This window comes from Montipora capricornis, chromosome 3, assembly GCF_036669925.1.
Source record: "Montipora capricornis isolate CH-2021 chromosome 3, ASM3666992v2, whole genome shotgun sequence".
NCBI lineage: Eukaryota > Metazoa > Cnidaria > Anthozoa > Scleractinia > Acroporidae > Montipora > Montipora capricornis.
The window spans coordinates 13,976,361-14,001,360 of record NC_090885.1 but is presented as its reverse complement, the minus strand read 5'-3'; the positions used below and the strand labels follow the sequence as shown (position 1 = coordinate 14,001,360).

Below are 25,000 nucleotides of genomic sequence, written 5' to 3'. Positions count from 1 at the left end.
CCTTTATGTGTATAACAAATTAAAAAAGCATACAGCAGGTTGTTAGGCGACGAGACATCAGGAAACCACTAGGCTTATAGGAGAGGCCACTTCGACATCACAATATTAAACAAAATAAGGGCTGTGAAGGAGTGCGGCAGGAACTAACTCAGAAACTATTTTAATAAAAACTCTAGCACTTTGATCTTAAACATAGGAAAGCTTGAAAAATTGGTAATAGAGGCAGGAAGACAGTTCCAGACCCTAAGTCCTTGGTAAAGAATTGTGAATTTCTTAATGTTCGTGCGACAGGAATGCACATGATAGTTACCGATAATTACCGGCTGTTCTTGTGTCATATTTATGGACTTGACTGTTTGTCATAAAAAATTTACAAAGACAAGTTCCTAAGTAATTACCTGCTCCAACAACTCTTGGCGGATTCAAAGAAATTTCAGAAAAGAAACGGCTTCCAGTGAACACTTTAAAAAACATCTTCGTGTGATGAGCTTCAGCCGAGGCTTTAACTTTGTGTTAATTGGTATATTTTGTATTGACCAAAGGTACTTCTAGTGATCTACATGCTACTGAGTTTGTGTATGTTGCTTCTGCTCATGCTTGCGACACTAGGAAAACCTGAACAATTTACTCCAAAAATAACGAAATTACTGTAGTTGCTTAGCGACAGGCGAAAGGACGACATCTGAAAAATTCGAACCTAGATCCTCTGTAACACCGTTAAGCTAGTGTAGGAAAAGGTATAATAAAGTATAGTATATAGTATCCAGCACTGTAGAGATCATGACGTGTGTGCATATCAAGTAAGACACTTCAACTTACTCCTTTCTTTGAAGAAGCGTTTGCTGTGACTGTACTGTGTACCCATACTTCTTGTATCCCAACAAGTACTGCCAGACTGGTTTACGAATTAAATCATCCGCGCCCTAAAGTCGTGAAAGTAATGCAAGAAAAGAATCAATAAACCTAATCAGCGAACTCAATGTTAAGGCCGGGACACACTAGGCGACAAGTCGCAGCGACAGGTCTCTCCGTGTGTACTACTTTCAAAGCAAGTCGCTGCCACACGACCCCTCTTCGGTGCACACGCAGTGATCTCGTATGAGGGGATTTGTATGAGGGGGAATGTAAACTAGTTTTCTAATCCAATATGGCTGACATTATGACGCTCTCTCATTGGTTCGTTTATATTTTGTCGCAAGCGACTTGTTGCCGGAAGTGTACACACGGTGCGACAACGCTGCTTTCACTAATTTTGACGCTGCGATTAGTCAAACTGGTTTGAATTCGTGCGACTGATCGCGGCGACAAAATTCTGCCGCAGCGACGATTTTCATAAAATTAACCATGTCACACAAAACGAATTGTTGCGGCGACTTGTCCCCGCGACGTGTAGCAGCGACTTATCGGCTAGTGTGTCCTGGACTTTACATCCAATTCAAACCCTTTGGGAATAAATATATCATTTAAATATGAATGTTGAATATAAATATCAACATTGAGTTAGTCGATTAGGTCTATTGACGAACTTAAAAAAGATTATTCCCAAAAAGGCAATCAAAATGAAATGGTCAATTATTATACAATTTTAATGTGTTATGGGCTTTGGTTGCTATTAAATCCAAAGGGTACGATTGACAATGGCAAAAGAAACCTTAATAGTGATCAATGGTTTTGCTGTTTTAAATAAAAAGAAGTCACAAAATATCTTTGAATAATAAGTAAAACTTGATAGGACGAAACAGGAGCACTCAAACTTGGCAAAAGTTCTCGTCACTGGAAGTGGTCTACATACAGGAAGGGAAGAAGAGAGGCCCTGGTGTAACTCATGTGGCGTAACTCATAATGATAGTCTTGATGATTCAGCCAGTTTCCTTGAATATTTTTTTCCAGAAAAGGGAACAATGACAAAAAAATATGCTACCATGCCGATGTTATAGTGCCCGCGTACGTTGTGCATATCCTTTAAACTGATGTAACAGTTGTCTTTGGTGAAAAGTATTATAAGGGTTTTTACAGAAAAAAAGGACGCTCTGCTCCCCAGTCACGTGTGAATGGTTTTCTTACCTACCTACTTTCTAGAGGGGTTTGAATAAAAGATGGCGCCTGGTTTGAGTAGAGTAACTGACTATTGTCTTTGAATCCCAGGTTTGAAAAAATCCATCTTTAATAGACCATTTTACAGTTGTAGCTACGTTACCTGACCTAAGAATCGAAGCGAGGTTGTCGGTGACCCTGCTTTGATAAAAATTCTTTGTGCTTTTCTAATGTTAACTTAGACTAATTAAAATTACAACCACACAATTTACGTGATAAAAGCAGTGAGGTCTGTATCAATACAAGGTCACCGGCAGCCTCGCAGCCATTCACCGGCTAGGTCACTGAGCAAAAAACTGTAAAATGGCCTATTACTTCGATTTAGGGAAAAAAGTCGCCCACTTCTCCAAGTGAAATAGTCGACGCTTTTCGTCGGCTGAAGATATACTTATTGAAACCTGACTGACTGTAAAATTCTCCTTTTCATATTTCAAACTGTCAAAAACTTGCATCCTTTTTAATTATTACCACTTATTCCACCATTAGTAAATTTAAAAATCTCACCTCCTTTTGCGACGCTTTAAATATTGTATGGGAAATCTCATTGGAAAGCAAACTTGGCTCGCCTCTTGACGAAACTTAAGGAAAGCTCGAGTTTTCAAATGGTTATAATATAAAATCTTGACCTTCAGTGGCATTTCTCGGGAAATTTACATTCTTGCAATTTTAATCGACAAATTCAAAAAACACTTAAAAGTGTTTTTTGAATTTGTCAAGGTAATCTCGCCACCTTGTCTTTGGTCGTCCACGATTTCTTGCATGATCTCGATGGGTGAATGTAACTTGTGTTGTCCAGCGGTTATCACTTCTTCTTCCGAGGTGGCCTGCTATTTTCATTTTACTTTTCCCTAGCTTTAAGTTTACAAATTTTATTTTATTGGTCATGTGACCAGTTTGTTGGAAATGGCCTATTGCACCAAAGCTGCACCACCTACCCCTCTGAAGATTCTTTCACGCAACCTCTTCACATCGGTCACTCTCCCAGCACCATCCAAAAATGACTGCCATTCATTCAGTTTCAACGGCTCACACCGCGTCACCTCTGGTACTTCACCAAGATCTCGCTACAGTTGTAAAATAACGAATTTAAAGTACAGTAGGCCTTTAATTGCTCATCAAACAAGCAGAGGCCTTGTTCGGTCCTTACGTTTTGGAAAAAAAATACTTTGTCAACACTTAAAAGTATGACGCAAAAAAGATTAACCTTAGAGTCCTGACTGAGCTTGACTGTGCACCTTAAAGCACCTTGCATACTACAGGTACAGTAGATGCAGTTTGCTTTAATGAAAAATTAACACGTGCCCTGTAACTTGATTCATGCAGTATCATGCAGACTGCTGTTGTATAATACTGTGTTTGTATTGGTCAGATGGAGGCAGTGTGGCCCAGTGGTTATGGCGCTTGCCTTGAGATCGGGAGATTCCGGGTTCTCAAGACCCGCTCTGACCACTCGCTGAATTTGTTTCTGGTAGTCCCTGGTTCAACTTCCCAGCTGCACTTGTAAATAGCCAACTGGTTTGCCTCCGGCCAGTTGGGATTCTTAACAGTTGTTGTTGTGTTTTGTTGTTTCGTTGATTGTTTCATTGGCCCTGAAAAGCCCCTATGGGGAGCGGTCAATTAAGTATGTATTGTATTGTATTGTATTGATACAAGGAAGGGCGGATGGGGTGGGGGGGGGGGGGGCACGGTTTAAGGGTTGAGGTGATGAATTTATCACCTCAGGTTCAGAACCATGTGGACTGCTGGTTGAGTTTTTCGGCAGTGGACCCAACTTCATCTCTACCAAGCTTAATACAGATCCAAATAGACAACTTCTTGTTTCCTGCCAGTTGGAGTTTGTTACCCATGTTTTGCTTCATTGGAGTTGTTCCTTTACAAAATATCAAAGTGGACCCCTGTGAATTTCACCCATCCCCCCTCAGTGTTCGACACAAACTTTCTTACTAAGTACTTTGCCCTTTGGGCAACCAGTTTCTTTCTTTGGTTGCCCATGGTTTTTTTTTCGGTTGCCCATTAAAACTCAAAGGAGGCTTGTAAAAATGTCAAATTTGCCCACAAAAGAGGACATCATAAAAAGCTATAACAAACTGTTATCTGATAATTTGGTGTTCACTAGTCACTACAGTAGTAAGTTAGTAAATTTATGCGTTGCAACCAGATCAAATGTAATTGACAAAATTTCAAGAAATAAACGAACAATGAGGTAACTATCAATAAAATCTAATTTTAAGGGACGGACTATTGTTTTCCTGGTGTGTGGGGGGGGGGGGGGGGGGAAGAGTTTATGAAAAAATTCCTCTGCAAACATTTTTTCCGAACAACTTCCTGCAAACAATTTTTTTCCGATATATTTTAACCACGTTCTGACACAAAGAAGAGCTTCCCTTTTTAGTGCCGTCAATCTTTATTTAGTTTAATATTTTACGGCGTCCAATGAATTCGAAGAAGAGAAATCTACAAAGCGGATCGAAATCCACCAATCACTGCCAAGGAAAGTTACCTTTTGACACCTCTGAACTCATCTTTTTCGTTTTCTGAGACGTACAGTATGATAATTGGCGGCAGTGAAACGTGAAACTGTTGCTTGAATTTTAAGGATGTTCGCGCCAAAATCTTCCTACGGCGAGTTTTCTCAATTTCTCGCCTAGAGCTTAGGTCATATATTACTTAATCCAAAAATGAAAAAAAACTGGGGGTCACCGACTTTGTTTCGGAGAAGATGGCTGTCGAAAAATGCCTTAAAGGGACAAGGCCACGGTCTGCGCATGCTCGTGTAGCTGATCGAAACTTGAAAAAGTCAGCCTGACTTTTTCAAGTTATTAGCAATCACAAATTCAAAATGGCGTCTAACGGAGGATCCGGACATGGCGGTAAACGCATCAACTCAGGGCGGAAACGAAACGTCGAAGACAGAGGGGAATTTGCTTTAGATAAACTTGATTTAATGCAAAATATATGCAGAATTCTTCAACTTACCGATATTTCCATGAATGCTACTGCCCATGTCAACCCGTGACGGTGTCCCTTTAATTTTTTGTCATAAACCGTATGCAAATTAAATGGCTGTGGGTAATCACTGAAACGAGCGTGTGAGAGCGTGACGCACAGCCATTTCATGACAAAAGACCAGCGGTGGCAGTCGTTGAATATTCTATCTGGCACTGCGGGATCGCGGTGGCAACTACTTAATAGGGAGCTTACATGGACACTGAATAATAATTATTACAATGTCATGTATTTTGCATGGTCCACATGTTATTCTTCTTACCTTATCAGGCACTGTGGAGTGACCGTTAGCTGGGGAAGCTGACGCAGTATCTCCCAGATGTTCAAACTCTACATGTACGTCCTTTTTGATAGCAATGGGTTGTGCCTGAATTTCGGCATTCTCAGTACCCTGTTGTAATCCCTCATACACATCCCGCACATATCGTGTGACCTTGGACAGTGCATCCATTCCGTCATAATATGCACTGTGGATGAATCTTTGCCACTAAGAACCAGAAAAACAAAATGTTAGTTAACATTTAACAATTCCCACTGGTAGTTTCTTGTAATGACAACGGTGCATGTAAAAGTTAACATTCACCTGCTGTGATTTATATTAACCCATGTCAATGGATTAACCCATCATCACTATTTTTTTTACAAGTGCTCAGTCATAATGAGCAACAACTCAAAATTTGCAGAATCTTCATCTGAGATTTAAAAAAATCTTGAAAGTTCTTATGTCTAATGATTTCATACAGTGAAAAGGGAACCTTCTTTTGTGCTTCAGGTCTTGCACATCGATCATTTCCTTCACTTTTGATAGCCATTAAAGTTACATTGTATACAAAGTCATGTAATATTCAAATGAGAGAAGTACATGATTAATTATTGTAAACATTGGAAACAATCTACTGTTTACAATTTCATGTACCTGGTTTTCAACTGTTGAAGCAATTCTGAAAGCACTTACATGTATCTACGGGCTTGTCCTTGGCAAGTCTTGCCAATACAGTTTGTGCAACTTACAGTACTGTACAATCATAATTTGTATTTTAAAACACATTCTATCAATTCTATCATCACTTTTTTACTCAAATGTACAATGTTCAAGACAGTATAATTATGACTGTTAAACAAAATTAATAATTATACATTTATACAAAATTAATGTATGTTAACAACTAATTTAACTATTGAAAAGCTCGGGGAAACTATTATAATATTAGTATCACCCAATTAGTGGACTCACACAATCCTGCATTTTGATTGGCTACAATACTAGAGGACTATCATAATTAGTAATAGTCCTCGAGTAGCGAAAAGCGTGATGCTTTCTTTCGTTTTATTCCCAAATAAATATTTCTTCAACTTGCATTTGCTAAATATTAAACTTTGTTATTGCCTTTTCTGTCTGACTAGTTGGGTGATACTACCAGTAAAACAATTAGACCCTTTGCCTTCAAGGGCCACGGGTCAATAGCCCATTCGGCTTTGCCTCATGGGCTATTGACCCGTAGCCCTTGCAGGCTACAGGTCTAATTGATAATTATTATAATGAAATAATTATTGTATTACTCAGCAATTGCACACGTTGCATGTCTTGAATATAAAAGCTCTTAGACTAGGCAATTCATTTTGTTGTCTTACAGGTGCACCAGATGGGGGATTGTCTTCTGAGAATAACTGCAGCTGATCAAGTGACTTCTTCAAAGCACTCTGATCCTCTGCAACAACAAATAATTTGTTGTTGTATGGAGATCTAAAAAAGTAAAAGCAAAATGTGAGGTTGGAACACCAATAGATTAACTATAATTATACTGCATTTCAATCGATTATCAAGTTGAACTTAAAGCAATAAAATTACAGGTTGGTAAAATTATCAGTGAAAATCAACATTAAAGCCTGGTGATGGACCAATGCACACCTGGACCTGTGAGTACTTTTATTAACAACTTTAAGTCAGGATGTTCCCATATGCTCACAGACAACAGCCCAAAGGCCTTTTCCCTCCAAATCAAGGGCTTATACTGTCACAGTGACAAAGCTTCTGATACGTACAATTTTAATTATTATGATCATGATGGAACATCCCTGGTATAAAGAGGAGGGGATGGGGCTAGTTTAATTTACGGCAAAAAAGAAATGAACTTCAGTCATCACTCGAAACTGTGAAAAACACATTAAAGCATCACAATCAAGATTTTAAATAATATTAACTTTGTGAATGTTAATTTTAGTAACATGCATGTACAGGTACTACCATCATTCAAGAACTTACAGTACAAGTAATTTCTTAGTTTTCAGACTGTAGTACAGATGTCTACAAATGTACAAGCAGCAGTTTCAGATGCTTTTTTAAATTTTGTAATTTTGTTACAGACAAATGAAAATTATTAATAAAAATTAAAAATCTGGAACAAAAAATATAGTTTTCCTGCTCTGGAATCATGATTTTAAAATACAGTCATGTAATATGTGGGCTATTTCGTTCGGATCCACAGAACTTCGATAGCCACAATTCAAATTTGAATGTTAAGAAGGGTTATATAATGATCTAGAGGGAGCCAAGATGGTGTCATAGATGCTGGCTAATTTGAAGCCATTGTCTCTGTTCAAAGACGGCTTATGTACATGTACTGTAATCTTATCTCAATTGCCTCCCTTATGCTGCATTTGAATGTGTTATTCTCTGTGGCAAGAACTTAAAATTATTTTGCTGGAATCCACTGAATGACCCTAGCAATGTTCATGAACAGCTGAAAAATTCCTAGAAAGATGTTCCGTTACTCGAGTTTCTAATAACCGAGAAGTTTCGCCCACATAATCTCTGTCACATTGTTCACAATGGATGCGATTACACTGTTTTCTGTTTTATCCTTAACACAATCTAGTTGTGATCTTAAGAATAGGCCACTTCAGAAAAATTAAAATACCATAATACTCTTTGTTTGTCCCCCCAAATTTTGCATAAGCAATTGTTTCCAGTTTCTCTTGGGGCTTACAACGGTCCCAAGAGAAAACAAAAACACAATGCTTATGCAAAATTTGGGGGACAAACAAAGAGTATTATGGTATTTTCCGAAGTAGCCTATTGAAAGGCTTGTGGACAAGTGTGACCTCATGTGATTTAAATGCCCTTTGGAGGTGTTCCGAAGTGCCCTTGTTGTACATGTATGGGACTGATTCAGCATTATTCGTTTAAACAGATTCTTCAGAATCTCTCGAAACAGATCCAGTGTTCCGTATTGTTAGCAACCAATCAGGATAGTTGTTGGCTTTCAAGGTTTGCTTAACGTGTTAAATTTTCTTTACTTTGAAAACTTTTTCAGACACCAAGGTCTGGTCTGAGCTCGAAGTTGCAGAGTGTTAACTACATTGTACTGACAGATCATTTATTTTGTAGGTGGTGGATAGAATGTAGCTGAGAATTAATTACATGTACACTCACTTCGTCAACCAAATGTATCTCTGCAAACGACGAATCAATTCACTAATACCACCACAATGAAAATGTAATGCAGGGAGAGTGGTACCATCCTTGAGTATGAAAACAGCATAGGACCATGCTAGTTTGGGATCAGATCGTCGAATTGAATGCAGGTCTGAAGTGTTAAAGTTGATGGCATATTTTGACCTTCGCTTCCTTTTAGGTGCATTTGCACCAGCATCTGAAAATAAAAGAAGCATTTTGAATTCACATAAAATTAATGTAGTTTACAACTAAATTAAAACTGATGCATATCTTTCTGTCATATGCGAGAAAATCCCGTAAAGACCCATGGATGTATAGACCCATTTCAGCCGCACTCTGAAAATACCTTTTAAAAGTTTCTTTTTAATCAATTTCCCTATTCCCTGTAACTGACAACAATTGTCTTCATTGTTAAAGCCCACAGTTGAAATGAAAACAACAGAATTTGCACGAAAAAAGGGCAAGAGAATGATGCAAAACGCATTTAATGAGGGAAGTCCGGACACGGAAATGTTCGCTTTAGAATAAGAAAAAACTTATTGCTAAACAAGAGTTTAACAACCCCATGGACAAACACGCCGTGAAAGTAGTGAAGGGCAATGAAACGGTCATAAGGAGCTGTGTGTGCCGAGGAATGGAGATTCTATCCCAGTTAGAATTTAACTGCTCAAACAAAGTGCACAATGTAACGCTTGAAAGAACTACTGGCGAGCAAGATTCAGGTTTAGAACCTGAAGGTGCAAACAAACGGCTACTTTTAGCCTGTTCCAGGCTCTCAGATAGTCGAGAAAACGACAAAGAAATGCGTGTAAAAAGCGAGTGGGGGCTTGGGTCGAGGCGAGGCGAGAGAGCCTGTAACCATCTCTTTAAATTCTTCATTCCGGTATACCAGCTCCTGGTATACCATCTGATTGGTCAATTTTGACAATTTACATCAACACTTTCCTCATCATTCTGATTCACGCGCGGAGCTTACGCAGAGCACGAAAGAAAGAGGTCAACTCTGTTGCCGAGTATCTTAAAGTATTCCCAAACGTACAAGCGCTAAGATTCGAGCAAAACTTGTGTCTGTTGACCTTAAGTTGAGAAGAAGATCCGTTTGCAATGCTTCCAACCCGTTTTGGTAAAAGCATAAATTTTCAGTTACTTCCGCGCGTTGCGAAAGCGCTTCAACGTTGTGATACGACATCTCTGCACACCGCTTACAATAATTATAGCATCACCGGGTACGATATATAGTTCGAATTTTATCACACATACACAACTATTATGTCCCCTGCACGCCACAATTGTTAGCATTCGACGTACGGCGCTCTCTGATAACTCTGACGAATGAGAAACAATACAAAATTATGTTATTCTTTCGAATTTCTTATGCAAATACTTGGCAGGGTATTCAAATTCACCAGCTAAGGTCAATTAAATTTCTGCCTTCATCGCCTCCGAAAAAATGAGAGAAAAAAGAAAAAACCACTTTGAAAGAGTGCAAAAATTTTCCGAAAACAGACGTGTATTTCCGTTGCATGTGGCCTCTGAAATGTCTTAAAGCTTTAAAAGATCAAGCGATTTCAGGAAGCAAAGGTGATGGTACGTGTCTGTATACTGCAAATGCAATTGAACCCATCCACACGAAATATCAATCTTTCACATTCATTATCGGTTGTCCTGATGCATCAGAACTGATTCAGAAGTTTATTGATGAGACCATCTTATCATCTAGGCCAGAAACTTCAATGGTCGGGTTTCTGTTTTCCTTGGAAAAGTCAACAGAGCGTCGGGAACTCACAGTTTTTGAACTGGTGGTTGTCTTTTGGTCGAATTTAAATTTCCGGTCGGTGATTTCCTTGACACTCATTCCCCAGGCGCTTTGATATTGCCTTCGTGCGCTTGTAAAGTTATTTTCTTAAAAGTGCCTTGACTTCTGGCTAACGTACTCACACAAGTGAGACAACAGTGACAACTGAAAGTTTTTCGTTCCGCACAAGGTCCAACCCGAAGGAAGCAGCAACTTCGGCAAACACAACATTTTCGCCCCCAGTGTAAGAAACAGACAACGCTAAAATAATGAGGAAACCCTAGCATTCTTCATTCCCAAACACGTCACGCTTTTCTTGGAAAGCCTGAAAAACTTTAAAGAAATATGGCCTTTAGAGAATTAACGCATCACCTGTGAACAACAATAAAAGAATCGCGCTTGACCTCGTGTGGAACCACCAATGCCACCCATTTTCAACACTTTGACATTGACATTTTGACACGAGAAAGGTTATTTGCAAAGTGGGCGGAATGAAGAATTTAAAGAGATGGTTACAGGCTCTCCTGCCTCGCCTCGACCCAAGCCCCCACTCGCTTTTCACATGCAGTTCTTTTCGTTTTCTCGACTATCTGAGAGCCTGGAACAGGCTAGGCTACTTTAGGAGCCACCACTTTTACCAAATATGTTTAATCTTTTAATTAGTTACTGAAGGTTAAAGTTCAGTTTGTGACCCCCACAAGCCAGTTTACTCCCTCTGAAAGCAATGGTCTCATGTATAAGCTGCACCCACAATATTTGGCCCAAAACTTACTTGCAAGGCCAACGACCAACTGTAACTGTTTTCTACCACCTTCAAATTCACGGCATTTGTTTCATTTCATTTTCAATGGCAAAGAAATTTCAACTAGTTCATGGCATGTTTCAAAAAAATAATCTTTAAAAAATCGGATAAAAAGAGCATTTTAGGTTTAAGATGCAGTGAACTGACAAAGAAAAAGAAGGTACACGACAATAATTGAAATGAACAAAAATGATGTCCATGTAATATGAAATGAATCATAAAAATTATATTGAACTGCAGACTGATATGAAATCAAGTGATAGCTATGATCCTCGCAGTTATAAACAATTTTTATAATTACATGTAGTAATTGTACAGAAGCCTGAAAAATTCACGACCTCAACGGGGTTTGAACCCGTGACCTTGCGATGCTGGTGCGACGCTTCAACCAACTGAGATACATTTATGAAGCCACTGTTGTTGGGCATGACAATTAATGGGTTCAAATGTTCCTGTGATGAATGAATCAATGAATGAAATGGTAATTTGATATGAAATGAATTATAATTCATTTATATTGAACTGCAGATACGAAATCAAGTGAAGCTACATGTATCATGATCCTTGCAGCTACGAATGCAATTTTAGCAATTATTTTTTGCAGGCTTAAAATTGCATTCATAACTGCAAGAATCATAGCTTCACTTGATTTCATATCCCCAGTTCAATAATATTATTATATGATTCATACATGTATCACATACTGTATCATTTCATTTGTTGATTCATTCATCACAAGAACATTTGAACCCACAAATGGCCAGCTCAAGACCAACATCAGTGGCTTCACAGCTCAGTTAGTTAAAGCATTGCACCGGCATTGTGAGGTCACAGGTTCAAACCCCATTGAAGTCCTGAAATTTCCAGGCTTCTCTATGCAATTGCTAAAATTGCATTCACAACTGCAAGGATCATAGCTCCACCAAATAACTGAAATCTTGTTATAAAATCTTAAGAGTCAATGAATGTAAAAGATCGAAGCAACAATACTGCTTTGTGTCTGTGTTTTGAAACTGTGTTGGCCTGCCCTTGTTTGTTTATACTGGTCAACACATGTACATGGGGATTGAACATAAACTTCACCGGAACTTCAAACTTTTTCAGTTTTTTTCCCCAAAATCTGATCTTCCAAATTGTGGGTGCCGTCTATCTAAGGGTGCAGCTTACACACAGACTTTTACCATATTTTTGGCACGGTAGAAAGAAAGCGAAAGTGAAATTAGTATACCCTCTCCTTCATGCTTGCTTTGAGTGACAAGGTTCCATTCCGAATAATCACTTGACTCCAACTCAAATTCTTCTTCTTCATTCACAATAGGAGACCAGTCCACAAAACTACTGTTGTCCTGTAGAATTAATTTTTTTTTAGAAAAAAAAAAAAAAACATGTTGATCATTGCAGGTTTAATAGTACTGTAAACATATTAAACAACAACAAAAAAAACTCAACCATAGTCAATAATTAATTTTTGCCTATTTCTCTCCAGTGAAACACTTAAAACCTTAGTTCACTATGATGGGTAGTCTCCTTCGCAGCCGTTTTTTGGATGTTTGCATGATGCCCCAATAACGGCTGCGAAGGAGACTATAATAAAGGGCTCTTTCATGCATATGGTGGACCACATGGTGCAGATAATGTGAAGAAATAATAATAATAATAATAATAATGACATTATTTAAAGAGGGTAGCACATATGCATCACAGAGCCTGTCATCCTCAAATCAAACTCAACCCATATCAAATCAAATCAAACATTGGTTTTTGAGGAAAAGGGAAAAAATTCAGGATGGAACAGGATTCAAACCTATGACCACGCGATTGCACTGCACTGCATTGCACTCACTCAGCTTAAATCAAGCCAGCTCGGAGAGCACTTAAATGTCCAGTCAAGAATGTAGATTTTACTCTCAGACTGTCTAACACCAGGTGATTTTACTCGCACATGAACTGGGGGCGTCCTAGGACGTTTGAGGTGCCAATGGGTTAAGTCTGACTAATCCTTTGCTTTTTTTGCTTATAAATGATTTTCTACAACAAGGTACCAGAAAAGATTAGCGAAGGGATTCTTTTAGCTTAGGGTAAATGCAGCTGTTTAGGCTTATTTGAGGAGCATCATTAATGGAGGACCCATTAATACTGCATTTCTAGTTTTTTTGATTTGTTCACTCAATCTCGGTTATCAGCTCCTATACCGTATGACCTAATATAATGCAAACTGAGTACTTCAAGTGTTGCCAAGGTGGAAAGTTGACTGGTTTTAATTTCCAAGTGTCAAAGCATTTAGAATTTTAATAAAAATTTAATAAAACAATATAATAATCATAATCCATTTGCACTTGTTGGATATTAGACTGGTTATAGCTACATTGTATTAATATCATCTCGTGATATATATATAGCGTAGCTCCCACTCTACTATAAAAACTACACGTAACCCATAATCCCTCGATTCGCTCTGACGAAGGGCTAACGCTCGAAACGTCAGCTTTTAGAATCTCTGTACGGTGGCCAATTTACATTATCAACTCCGTTGATAAAACCAAATTTTTGTATACCACTTCCCCACCGACGCAGCACCACAGTTTCTTTAGAAACTACCCCTTCATTCAGATTAAAAAAATAGGTCACCAAGCTCATTTGCGAGATATAACTTGCTTAAGTTACTCATTAATCATTGCGACTTCATCTATCAAGAACAAGTTTGTTCCATTGGTTCACGCTACGTTTTGCAGGAACAGGAAGCACAGCTTTAACACAATTCTTGAAATAACAAAACATGTGTACCTGAGTATTGTATTACACTTCAAAAGGAATAATTTAATGTCACAGTTTGTTTTATGGCACAGGCACGTCTTGAAAAGGTACTGACTAAAAAAAATTTTCCTCGGGTGCGTGATGTCGAGGAGACAATTTTGTGTCCACAAGTGATAACTTTGAATACTTTTTTCCCTGTAACTTTTTTTTCGGACGTAATTTTTTAAAATTTTTTTAACAGCACAAAGAGGAGGATACATCAATTGTTGTTTGGGAATTTGTCCCAGACTGAGTCCTTTTGCGGAAAATGATCATTTTGAAGCTAAAATTGCCCCTTTGCCATCCATTTATCATTGTTTTGTGAAGAAAAAAGCATGGTGACTTCCCATTTTTAATGGTTTTATTTACTCAGAATAGGTACACAGAAAACATATTTTAAGAAAAAATTAAAAAGTTGGATGTTAGAAGTTGTAGTATTTACATATAAATGACATGAAACTGCATTTGGAGTCTGACACTGAGTGCAAAGTGATGACTGTAGCAGTCCAATTTGCTTACATTTCTTTGAAAGATTGAGCAATTTGAAAATCATTTTACTTAAAGATTATATCCTGGACAAACAAGTTTTCAGGTTCAAGTTTTCAGTAATATTCAGTAGCTTTTGTTACTCTTCTCGCGTAATTCGGTAAAAAACACTTACAACAAAGGGCATACAGTGCGAAAACAAGCATAATGCCCCATCTTTTTATTGCACTTTTTAAATGTCCTGTACCTTGAGTATACCTTGAAATAGATAGAGATGTTTGAAGTGCGGGCTATATGACTAAAAATTGAATTGCAGAAGTGATGGGTTCAAAGCTACCTGAATTTTTCAGGTACCAAGTTTGAGGTACGTACTGTAAGTTACGGACCAAGTTTTTCCCATTGATTTACGCCCCGCGCGCTTTGCAGGAAATTAAAACAAGGATCTGTAACTTACAGTAGCAAACGAGAAAACAAGGTTAGTAAGATATTTATTATATCTCTGAGGTTAATCTGGCGCACAGGCAAGGTAACTAGTCAAAGTCAAGTGGAAGGTTCAACTGCCAGTGACAAAGATTGCCTTGAGGCTTGTCGAAATCCAAAAAACCAAATCTTCTTGGCTGTTTGAAATAGTTAGCTTGCAAGATTCAAACAGTTAAATTACAAGTTTATCCATAAACAGAAACAACATGAAAAACGAGCTACATTACAAGTACATGTAGATAATGACTGTGTTATCGAAATTTTAATTTAGCGGGTTGTACAGCGGGCTGTACTGAGGAAAACGGCCCGCTAATTTAGCCAATATGAAAAAAAAAACAGCATGCGTACTACCTGAGAGATAATTATAACAATATTATTACTTTTTAGGAACATTCTCTCAATTTTGTAATAAATATTAAGTTTTACAAGTAAATCATGAGCGCAAAAAATTTAATTTGTTGTAATTTGGAAACTTCGACAGTAGCCAAGTAGCACACCAAAATGAGTTTGCTGATGATAATGCGACTCCTGTTTCAACTACAAAACAAATCAGGTTTACTGTAAATTATTAAAATATTCTCAACCACAAAAAAAACGGATATTAAATGCATTTCTCATGCTCTGATTGGTTCACTCAATCTCGGTTAACAGCTCATGGGCGATTCCACTGTCAGGGACGTTACATCCAAACACAATTTTTAACTTTTAGACTGGCACTGACCAAAGATGAATAGCAGTTTTAACTCTTAACTTTGATGAACATATTTGTGCATACTGACATCATGTTAATTGTGTGATTCAGACTTTCCCTTAAGTATGCTATCTTTAAGTCTGAGAGAAGTATTAGGAAAAAATACATTGTCACGGACATTATGCATGTACATAAAAAACAACCACATTGCCAGTCATTATTTTCTTAATTAATTAATTGCCATTTCATGTCAAACCTATGGAACACATGTATTCAGGGATGTTTTGGGGATATTACATGATTAAAGACGTCATGATTAAAGACGGTGGAGGAGGTGGTGTTGTTTGGTTAACTCATAGACCAGTCAATAATATTTTGACATCAAGAAATGGTCTTTCTAATCTATGCAAACAAGCCTAACAAGATCCCCTAGCAAGCTACATGTATCACAAATGATTGTGGTATCTTCACCTGCCTGTATGCAAGATGTCTGGGAACCAGGTTTTCCGTGATCACTCAAACCAACATTCCAGCCTACAAGCAACTCTTACTGATGATCCAACAATTGCATCAGAAAAAGCTGTCTCCAATTCCACCATCACCCATTCAACCGTGGGGGAATACTATTTTACTCGTCTGTTGATTACGTCAAAAACTACTACTTTGGCAGGGTTTTGGACTCAGCTGGCAGTTTTGTGCAATTCAAGTTCCTGCACAGAGTAGGAGCAACCAGCTATCATTGGCCAAGACTAGACAATGTGTATTGAGTGCACCACTCAAATGTCTTTTTTGGTCATGTTACATGTACGTAGCACTTCCATGTTTCATTAGTGGGCCATTTCAAATTCCAGAGCAGCAAGCTGTGGAAAAACTTTAAAATTAAGGCCATTGGAAAGCATAAGAGGTTTTATTAATTTAAGAACTGTGAGGAAAAACAAATGAATCAAAAAATGGTAAAACCCTGAAGTCTTGAACTGCCAGAGAAAATGAACCTTTAAATGGCCATTCATAGCCATGTTTTTCATATAATATAAAGTGTCTGCTAAGCGTAAATGTGCTCAGAATGAGACATTGTCTTTCATCAATGTTTCATTTTTTCAACCATTTTAATTGTTTGTACTCAAGTCTAGGAAGTGTAACGTCCGTGACAAAACATCCATGACAAACTGGCAGATATATCTAAAATTTTACATGGTTAACCAGAGTTTTGTCTCTATCAGGGGTGAGAGTTTCTATTGGATGTTTAGCTTTGTAGCAGGATTGTCTTGAAAATGTATTACATAGTTATTTTGAAGGAAAGAAAAAAAATTGTCTAAATATCACGGATGTTACATAACATCCGTGACATTAGTTTACATGTATGTTGTTGCTGCCATTTCATACTTTGGAAAAAAGTTAACGTCATGAGGAATGTATTGACTCCACTCTGGGGTTTTTTCTAACAAGAGTGTTTGGAGTCATTTACATTTTCCAAGATTGATTTTATCCAGACAAATTTGAGTATTATTCATATTACTTGCTAACAAAAATAATAAACCCAGAAATTGAGTACCCCCCCCTGAGTAGACCATTGTCGCCAGTGAAGTGGAATTTTATTTTCTGAGCACTATAACATGTTCACTTTGTAGTACAGGATATAATCAGTGTTCCAGATAAGAGTCGGGTCTCGGGTCAATAACCTGACAAAGAAGGCTTCCTGACCTGACAGATGAAATGTGACCCTTCACGCGAAAATTTCACGATGATGCCGATTTCACGGCAGACAACCGTGAAATTATATAAAGCAAGCTGAACTTCCATGAAATTCCTTTAAAACAGCGTGAACTTGGCGTGAAAATTTATCATACCACCGTGAACTAGTTCACGCCGGGCAGTGATATAATTCACGCAGAGAAAAAATTCATGCCGTGGAAAAAAAAGTCCTCCTCAAAATTAATTAATTTCATTATCAATACGTTGGGTTTGGATTTCTGGCAGATTTTGAGTGTGAAAGAACCATGCATTGACGTGAACCTTTTGATGATCATTAATTTTTGTCTACTAAAAAGTTGACTTGACCCTTTTACCCCCGTGGGGTTCCCCATTGACGAGTAAAATCGTCTGGCGTTAGACAGAGTAAAATCTATAAGTGGCACTATTGGGAGTTAAAGGGTTAATGGGGACATAGTTTTTGAGTGAATCTAGCTGTTGTTAACCCTTTCACCCCCGTGGGCTTCCCCATTGACGAGTAAAATCGTCTGGCGTTAGACAGAGTAAAATCTATAAGTGGCACTCTTGGGAGTGAAAGAGTTAACTCAAGTGAAGAAACGCCGGCGAATGGATTTTGCGAGCATGTGAGTGCTGAGCATTTTCCGGCAAGGACGAGCAGTGACCCAAACCTCTTTTCGAGATCACCAAGCTGAAAATAAATTATGAGCATTAATATTTGGGGCAACTTGGTAAGTCACAGCAACTCGCTCAATAGTATGTTTTTATTTAAGTGTGCCAAATGGGGCCACTAACTGCTCAAAATACACTTAAAATCCAAACCTACTTTTTCCTAGAATCACAGGCTGCGAGAAGCGCGTAAATTTTACGAGAAAATTGAACAACATTATTCCCCAAAATTTGCCAGTACTTGTAACAAGATTTTCTGAACATTTTCGTCAAGGTTTGTATTTCATCGAAGTGAAAATTAAAATCGGTTACCATTCAATAAATTGAGTCAAGAAATTGACACATGGTCAGCCTTCTCAAAATATTTTTCGGGAGCAGGTCATAAGGAAAGTGGAGACGGTTTGGTGCTATAGGCACCCCCGGCCAAGCGAGTGCCCAAAGGACGCAACCTTCTAAGGGGGTCTGGGGGCATGCTCCCCTAGGGAATTTTTTAAATTTAGACACTCACAGATGCAATTTAGTGCAATCTGGGGGATTTAAAGTGATGAAATTTCACATATGGAATTGACACTTGCTTGGAGTCTGATAAGAAATACTGGAATGTTAGTTAAATAAACATTTCAATATTGCGGACGCGAATTTGTACATGAAACTATTTTTCAAGCTTTAATAATATCTCCAGTGACTTCACGTTCGAGCTAAAAATGTGTTGTCCGACATTTTCTGACTGGAAGGAGACTGTCAAGCTTTCTGAGGAGGCGGCTCATTGAGCCGTCGACCGGCCGGTTTTGAGAAGGCTGATGGTATCAGAGTAACCACTCGGAATTTCAGGGCTGTGCAATATTCCAAACTCAATGACAAGTTATTTGTCAAAATTATATTATTTGGTATGGAGATGCTCTCTGTTAAACTTGAAGACAATCTTGCAGAGACTTCTCATCACCTCTTGCCGGTTTTCACTGTCACACCATCATCGACACCATTCACCAAATAAAGACAACAATCAACGAGATGAAAGAAGATGAATATTGAAAAAGTCTTGCAAAGGTTCAGGTCTTTTTTCGAATATCGATGTTTCGTGCGGGAGATCTCCCGCACAAAACATCGATATTCGAAAAAATGTTTTACTCGAAATCAAATTTGGATACGCGTAAAATATGACGGCCGGAAGCTAACAAAAACATATGTCATCGAGGTTTGCCTGTGTCTGTCTGACCACCAGGTATTACACAACATTGCATCGTAGGACTTTCTACCTTTTTTCGCTCGTATTTCGTTCTTCCAAACTTTTGGAGTTTAAGGAATTTAATACAACAATATTATTCCATCTGCGCTTGTTGGATATGAGACTGGATGAGGTTGGATATGAGACTATTTACCATCTCATATCCACCGCGCGCTCTTTGAATAATAGCCCTTTTCATGGTTAGTTTTTCTCATTTGCATTACAATGTAATTTAACGTGGATGCAAGGCAATTTCGGGTTAAAAGTACAAAATAACCCGAAATTGCCAACATACATGCTAGATTGAATAACGCAAATGAGAAAAACTAACCATTAAAAGGGCTGTTGTTAATTAGTATCACCCAACTAGTGGACTAATGCAAATGCTGCATCTTGATTGGCTACGCTACTACAGAACTATTAGTAATAGTTCTCGAGCAGTGAAAAGCGTGACGCTTTCTTTTGTTTTATTCCCAAATAAATATAATTATTTTTCATTTTGCATTTGCTAACTTCATTATTGCCTTTTCTGTCCAACTAGTTCGGTGATACTAAAATAATTAGATCCTTTGCCCTCAAGGGCCACGGGTCAATAGCCCATGAGGCGAAGCCTTCATCTCATGGGCTATTGACCCGTAGCCCGCAATACGAGTCTAATTGTTAATTATTGCAACTTTCAAATCAAATTTAAATCCGCAAGAGTTGAGTGCCGGCAATCGGACAGTGTACTTTACCAAAACTGTAGTTAAGGTTTCTCTAAGAGTATGACAGTCCTGTAGAGCCGGAATGTAAATTTTCAGCTGAGCTTACTTTTTCAACAAGCGTCACTTTCCCCGGGATTATGTTTGCAATCTGTGTTGCGGTCGGCACTGCGGTATGAACAAATACGCCGTCTTGACAATAAACAACCTAAACACAAGGAAAATGCAATTATCAATTGTCACAATCGACTAACTTATCTATGAGGCTAAGAGTTGTGGAAGAAAGCTGAACATAATCTCACTTTTCCTTCGTCAACAACATCGATATCAAGACATTGGTTTGATGTGTCGCCATTCATCGGAGAGATCGTAGCGGCCATTTTCTCGATGTGAAACCTCTACATAGCCCCTGATTGTCTTAAATAGAATATGGAACTAAACGTAATAGAAATGAAATAACAAAAATGCCCACAATAGTTGGTAACGGTTAAAAATATGAGGTAAATGGGGGAGTCATGCCAAAAATAGTCCAGGATGTCATCAAAGAGAGGAGATTGGGAAGAAGGATTTTATGATGCATACATAACGTAAGACTTGAGTATTGTTCTTGAGAGCGAAGGAATAATGTCACCCTTTGCGATTTTTTCAGCTGGCAGCTCTTCCTGAGTTGAATAAGACATAGAGGACAGTGTACGTCTTATCATATGAAAATGGACTTAAATGGACTATTAAGGAGTAAACTTGTGGGGGTAAGTGCAAACCTGTGTAAAATGGTTGGCAATGGGTACAATTAAAATAATAGTTAACGAGGCGCAAAGGCGATTTCAGGTTTTACAAAACTTATTTTTCCACGGACCTTTGCTTAAAATAGAGACATCTTCAATTTTAAGGAAGTTCAAGACGATTTCTTTAGTTCTTGACTAGCCTTTAAACACAAAGCGAAAAAGTTGGAGGCAACGTCCGTTGGTAGTGAGAAATCTCCGCCACAAATATTTGACTGATGCATTAATTAGATTAGTTACTGTAATTATTTTAACAGAGTAACTGCAGAATACCCTGCCATTTTGAAGCCGCTTCTCTGAAGAGGCTGGATATGAGGATACGCATTGGAAAATACCACGCCAGTCCCCAAGTACATCTTCTAATTATAAGTATACAGCTGCTTCGAGAGAGGTTGTCCAAACAAGCATGAAAGCATATGTGAAAATGCCGAAAGGGGTTATGGTAAACTGTCAGTTTGAGTCAACGAAAACATGACGGCAATTGATGCTATCGAAAACGTCACCTAGTTCTAAATACATGTCATCATGCTGTGTTACTGACATTGAAATAAAATTATGAGCTAGAGTGAGTTTCAAAATTCAATCAAATGATCCAGGCCATGAATTACAAACAAACGGGTAGGATTCACCAAGAGAGCAAGATTCTGAATACCTTGGCCTTGCTTATTTTATTTATGTCATGTTTTGCAGAGAAAGTTTAAGAACTCTGCACGTGCAGAGCCATCATTTTTGCTATTGAACCCTTTTGTTTTTGGACGTGTTTTGGTATCATGATAGCGGGAGAGAGCATTGTCGCGAACGCTCTTACGCTTCTTCTGGACAACCTTTCTCGAAACAGCTGTATTCTGAAGCAGATACACCGTTGAAAACACCACCCCTCCCCAAGTAATCTTCTATATAAAGTTAGTATTCTGAAGTGGATATGTGGTCATTCCCAGTCGAAAAGACCACCCCTACCCCGGCGGGTCTAAAACACAGGTCACATTCCACAGGTCACTCGTAGCAGGTCATTGTTTTACCTTTTACCTGTAACGAAAACCCTCAATTTGGCTAACCGTAGGCCTATTAGGTTGCTTTTTAGGCCTAGGGTAAAGCCAATTGAGGGTTTTACGTCACTTTAAAAAATGTGAAATAATTACCTGCAACAAGTGACCTGTGGAATGTGACCTACAGTGTTTTAGACCCGCCGCCCCTCCCCACGTAATCTTCTACATATATTCTGAAGCGGATACGCGGATGCGCAGTCGAAACAGCACTTAGGCTTAACAGTGAATGAGTGCTATTTTCTTCACACGATCTGGAGAAAAGTGTAGTTAACCGAACTGTAAATAATTTATTGAAAGCTAAATTTTAGAAGAGTGCTTACTAGGCTCTATCACTGAAACAAGCGAGCAGTATTCTCTATTTTTGAATTCCCCATAATACACTTTGTTTGCCCCCCAAATTTTGCATAAACCAATGTTTTCAAATGCTCTTGGGAATACATGTATGCAGTGTCCCCAAGAGCATTTGAAAACAGTAGTTTATGCAAAATTTGAGGGGCAAACAAAGTGTATTCTGGGGAATTCGAAAATAGAGAATAGGCTTTCTAACCCCATATCCAACCTTTTCAGGGGTACGGTTTCAATGTGGCAGGGTATTCTGCAGTTAAAGAGAGTTAAATTCTCCAGCTAAATTAGTTTAGCTGGAGTTAAATTCTCAGTTAAATTCTGCTGCAGTTAAATTCTCCAGCTTTTAGAATCTCTGTACGGTGGTCAATTTACATTATCAACTCCGTTGATAAACCAAATTTTTGTATTCTGCAGTTAAGCCATTTTGAGAAATAATATTTACCGGTACTTTAAATTATTTTAATTTCTTTAAAGCCGAATTTACAGCAAATTGTAAATAAAGAAAAGCAATAACAGTATAAAATGTAAGGTATGTACATGAGGGAAGAAGCTTAATAATTAAACAACAAAGTGCAGCTAAGCTGAAATATTTTTCATTTCTTATTTCAATCTGCCCATCCAAAGCAAAGGTGTGTCAATTATAACCGAGACTTTCGCTTTTTCAGTGCCGTGCAAGCCACATTTACTTGGAAGAACTAGTAGTAATTTGGATGAGTCCAGCAATGTGAGGACAATGTGCAAGCCAGCGAGTCATGCAGTTATTAAAATCAAACCGTTTTAAAATGGGTGCTTGGACTTAAAACTGTTTATCAGCAGTATTTGAAATTGGTGCTTAGACGTACATGTAAATGCAAAATTCGCATGACTTTCTGGCTCGCAAATTGTCCAGCCCCAGAGGCATGGGTCTATTCTCGATTTTACATCACAAGATGCTTTGCTTTCCTGTTTTCAAGGAAATTTTTCATTGCCTCAGTTGGTTGAGCATCAGACCGCTGTACGAGTTTGCTTGCGGGATCAAAACTCCGGGCGGACCAATACAAAGGGTTACTCTTAGACTACATGTAGCTTTCTTGGATAAGGATGATAAACCGTAGTCTCCCGTCTTGCAACCCTTAATGTTCATGAACCTGTGGGACTGGACATAAACAAACCCACACTCTTTTCACATTAAAGAGTACAGCATGGATTTCCCAGTTTTGTGGTCTATACTTTGAGGTATTTCATGGTTGACAGTGTTCGACACTAACGTTAACGCTTGCCCAATTGCCTGGGCCAAGCGAAATATATGCTTGGGCAAGTAAAGCAACTCTAAGACTTGCCCGATCTTGCAATCAGAATTTTGGTAGACTAAGTGATTAATATGTCGTAGTGACCGCAAACACGATAAAAAATAACAACGTTACATCTCTTTGCTGTCATTTATTTTCTGTTAAATAATATATTGGTGCAAACCTCAAAACAGATTGGAAGAAGGAACATGTTCATATCCGCCATCTTTCTCCACGCGAAAAAAACCTTTGTTACAATGGAACCCAGTTTTCGCATGGCCAAGAAAATTCTACCTAAGGTCACACAATTTCAACCAGCCTAATCTCAGAGATATAGTCAAGGAATCTCCCTTGATCTCTTATAGAAATGGAAAATTGCTTCAATGTATGCTTGGCAAAGCAAAACTGTGAATGCTACATTCAAGTAGAACAATATGGACACAGCAGGAGTCGTGTTGGTCTTTTACACACGTTTTACTCAAAACTGACATTTTTACAAGCCTCATTTGAGTTTTAACCCTTTCACTCCCAAGAGTGACACTTATATATTTTACTCTGTCTAATGCCAGACGATTTTACTCGTCAATGGGGAACCCCACAGCAGTGAAAGGGTTAATGGGCAACAGCTAGGTCTGTAGAAGGTGGGCAACCGAAAAAAAAACCATGGGCAACCAAAGAAACTGGTCGCCCAAAGGGCAAATTAGTAAGAAAGTAACTGTCGATCTCTGGGTTGAGAAGATAATGGTTGGAGATTCTACGATGTACATACTACATGTACATGTACAGGCCTTCTGATAGGGTGCGATGAAAAAATGCAAATTGTGCGAAATTTGCAGGGCAGATTATGCGATTAGAAAGGTCAATAATTTATGCGATAAATATTGTAAATTATGTGATTTTTTCCTCATCAATTTTAAGCTTGTGTTTCAGGATTAAAAAAACACGTTTTTACTGCCCTAAAGACATTTTGAACATAACGGAACAGTAATTATGAATCTTGATTGACATTAGTTAAGTTGGGACAAGTAAAAAAAATGAGGTCTTCTGCACTGCTCCAAAACACATGCTGACAAATTACAAAGGTTACAAAATAGAGCAGCACGGACTATTACTAGGGCTCATTACTCTATTCAATCATCAGCAGTGCTAAATTCTCTAGAGTGGTCTAGCTTAGAAGAAAGAGAGAAAAGGCACTTGTTAATTATGATGTTTAAAGTATTGAATAACAATTGTCTGACGTATCTCCAGGAGTATTTTCATAGAACCTTGAGCAGAAGTTCACAATTATAATTTGAGGTGTTCGAACTATGACTTCCAATTACCGCTACCTAAAACGAATTTTCTTAAACGTTCTTTCTCTTATCAAGGTGCAAATGCTTGGAACCAACAGTCAAATCAAATACGTGAGATTAGGGATCTTGCAAGCTTTAAACGTGCGATATCCTAGGATACATAGTAAATTATGTTGGTTACTAATTATTACTACCGTATTGTTTAAATTTCTTTGACATTAAATAATATTTAGCGCTAAGTTATACCTAGTTTATCAGTCGTTTTAACATTTACATCTTGTAATTCTTGTAATTTTTTAGCATTTATATTTTGTAATTCTTACACGGCATGTCTGAAAACCAGCTTGCTGAGCCATTTACC

At 38.2% G+C, this 25,000-nt stretch overlaps 2 protein-coding genes and 1 long non-coding RNA gene across 3 annotated transcripts in view; 2 read left to right on the top strand and 1 right to left on the bottom strand.

Annotated features, from left to right (window-relative positions):
- The window catches only part of LOC138042308 (TBC1 domain family member 15-like), a 32,538-nt gene extending 12,090 nt beyond the window's left edge, over positions 1-20,448 (bottom strand). The window contains exons 1-8 of the mRNA XM_068888159.1: positions 20,209-20,448; positions 20,016-20,114; positions 12,383-12,500; positions 8,534-8,753; positions 6,733-6,844; positions 5,363-5,587; positions 3,030-3,158; positions 820-923 (exon numbers count right to left, since the gene is read on the bottom strand). Coding sequence (XP_068744260.1) covers positions 820-923; positions 3,030-3,158; positions 5,363-5,587; positions 6,733-6,844; positions 8,534-8,753; positions 12,383-12,500; positions 20,016-20,114; positions 20,209-20,286 — 1,085 coding nt within the window. The 5' untranslated portion in view covers positions 20,287-20,448. The remainder of the gene's footprint in view (positions 1-819; positions 924-3,029; positions 3,159-5,362; positions 5,588-6,732; positions 6,845-8,533; positions 8,754-12,382; positions 12,501-20,015; positions 20,115-20,208) is intronic.
- Positions 6,772-8,613, top strand: LOC138042309 (uncharacterized). Its single transcript, XR_011130980.1, has 4 exons — positions 6,772-6,870; positions 6,952-7,017; positions 8,292-8,368; positions 8,489-8,613. It is a non-coding gene; the product is annotated as an uncharacterized lncRNA (long non-coding RNA).
- A 48-nt stretch (positions 20,449-20,496) lies between the features above and the next one.
- LOC138042307 (tumor susceptibility gene 101 protein-like) overlaps positions 20,497-25,000 on the top strand; it is a 29,403-nt gene continuing 24,899 nt past the window's right edge. Inside the window, exon 1 of the mRNA XM_068888158.1 lies at positions 20,497-20,655. Coding sequence (XP_068744259.1) covers positions 20,611-20,655 — 45 coding nt within the window. The 5' untranslated portion in view covers positions 20,497-20,610. The remainder of the gene's footprint in view (positions 20,656-25,000) is intronic.